At 56.4% G+C, this 1,196-nt stretch overlaps 2 protein-coding genes across 2 annotated transcripts in view; one reads left to right on the top strand and one right to left on the bottom strand.

The window, feature by feature from the left end:
* Positions 1-51: 51 nt before the first annotated feature.
* On the bottom strand, positions 52-598 carry EMH_0060730 (uncharacterized protein; the record flags this gene model as incomplete). Its single annotated transcript, XM_013497824.1, has 2 exons — positions 52-69; positions 188-598. 2 exons carry the CDS (start codon positions 596-598, stop codon positions 52-54), a joined length of 429 nt encoding a protein of 142 aa, XP_013353278.1.
* Positions 599-789: 191 nt separating this feature from the next.
* The window catches only part of EMH_0060720 (uncharacterized protein), a gene marked incomplete at both ends in the record, with an annotated part of 3,275 nt that continues 2,868 nt past the window's right edge, over positions 790-1,196 (top strand). Inside the window, one exon of the mRNA XM_013497823.1 lies at positions 790-858. Coding sequence (XP_013353277.1) covers positions 790-858 — 69 coding nt within the window. The remainder of the gene's footprint in view (positions 859-1,196) is intronic.

Genomic DNA, 1,196 nt, shown 5'->3' with positions numbered 1-1,196 from the left:
CTGCTGCTGCTGCTGCTGCTGCTGCTCCTGCTGCTGTTTTTGTTTTTATCGTTACAGCGCCCGTCGCTTCTGCTGCAGCAGCAACAGCAGCAGCTGCTGCTGCTGTTGCTGCTGCTGTTGCTGCTCTCCTCCTTTTGTTCTTTTCCTTTAATGCCTCTTCAGGTTCCTCATCGGTGCTTGAGTCAACCGATAGCCTTCGCTGCAGCAGCTTCTGCTGCTGCTGCTGCTGCTGCTGCTGGAGGTGCTGCTGCTGCAGTAGCTGCTGAGGCTCCAGCTGCTGCTGCTGCTCTTGCAGCTGCTGTTGCTGCTGCTGTTGCTGCTGCTGTTGCTGCTGCTGCTCATGCTTTGATTGGATGCCTACTTGGTGGCGCTCCTGTGGGGGTCGTTTGCTCTGCTTACTCTGCTGCTCTTGCTGCTGCTGCTGCTGCTGCTGCTGCTGCTTTTGCTGCTGTTTCAGCTTCTCTTGCTGCTGCTGTTGCTGTTGCTGTCGCTTCTGTTGTTGCTCTTGCTGCTGCAGTTTCTGTTGCTTTTGCTGCGCCTCGTATTCTTCTTTTTTTCTTTTTTCTTTCTGTTTCTGTCTCCTTTGTCTGCGTTTCATTTCTTTTTCTTTTTTTCTTTGCTGCTGAACCTGCTGCAGCTGCTGCTGCAGCTCCTCCTGCGTCAGCTGCGGGTACCGCCGCAGGCTGCAGCTGCCGCGGATGCCCTCAGCTAGAAGGTCAGAGCTGTAGTAGAAGTAGTGTGTGCATCCAGCAGCAGCAGCAGCAGGAGCAGCAGCAGGAGCAGCAGCAGATGCAGCAGCAGCAGCAGCAGCAGTTGCAGCAGCAGCAAGACATAGCCGGCGACAAGCAGCAGCAGAAGGTACCCCCTCAGCAACAAACCCCACCTCCTCACCACCAGGATAATCCACCCCTGAACTCCCACACGCCTCCTCTGCAGCAGCAGCAGCAGCAGCAGCAGCAGCAGCAGCGGGAGCAGCAGAGATAGCAGCAGCAGCAGCAGCGGGAACCCCCCTGTGCTGTTGCTGCAGTCTGCATTCCTAAACTTAGCTTCGGCCAGCAGCAGCAGTTGCTGCAACCGTCTGTTTCTGCTGCAGTGTCTAGCTGCACGCCAATCATGCTGTAAGAACAGCAGCNCGGGAGCAGAAGAAGCTGCGGTCTTCTTCGAGAGCTGGTGTGTCTTGCTGCAGCACCTCTCTG

The sequence above is a fragment of the Eimeria mitis genome, genomic scaffold, assembly GCF_000499745.2.
Source record: "Eimeria mitis Houghton genomic scaffold, Emh_scaff2959, whole genome shotgun sequence".
NCBI lineage: Eukaryota > Apicomplexa > Conoidasida > Eucoccidiorida > Eimeriidae > Eimeria > Eimeria mitis.
The sequence above is the reverse complement of the archived record's forward strand: the minus strand, read 5'-3'. Positions and strand labels throughout refer to the sequence as shown.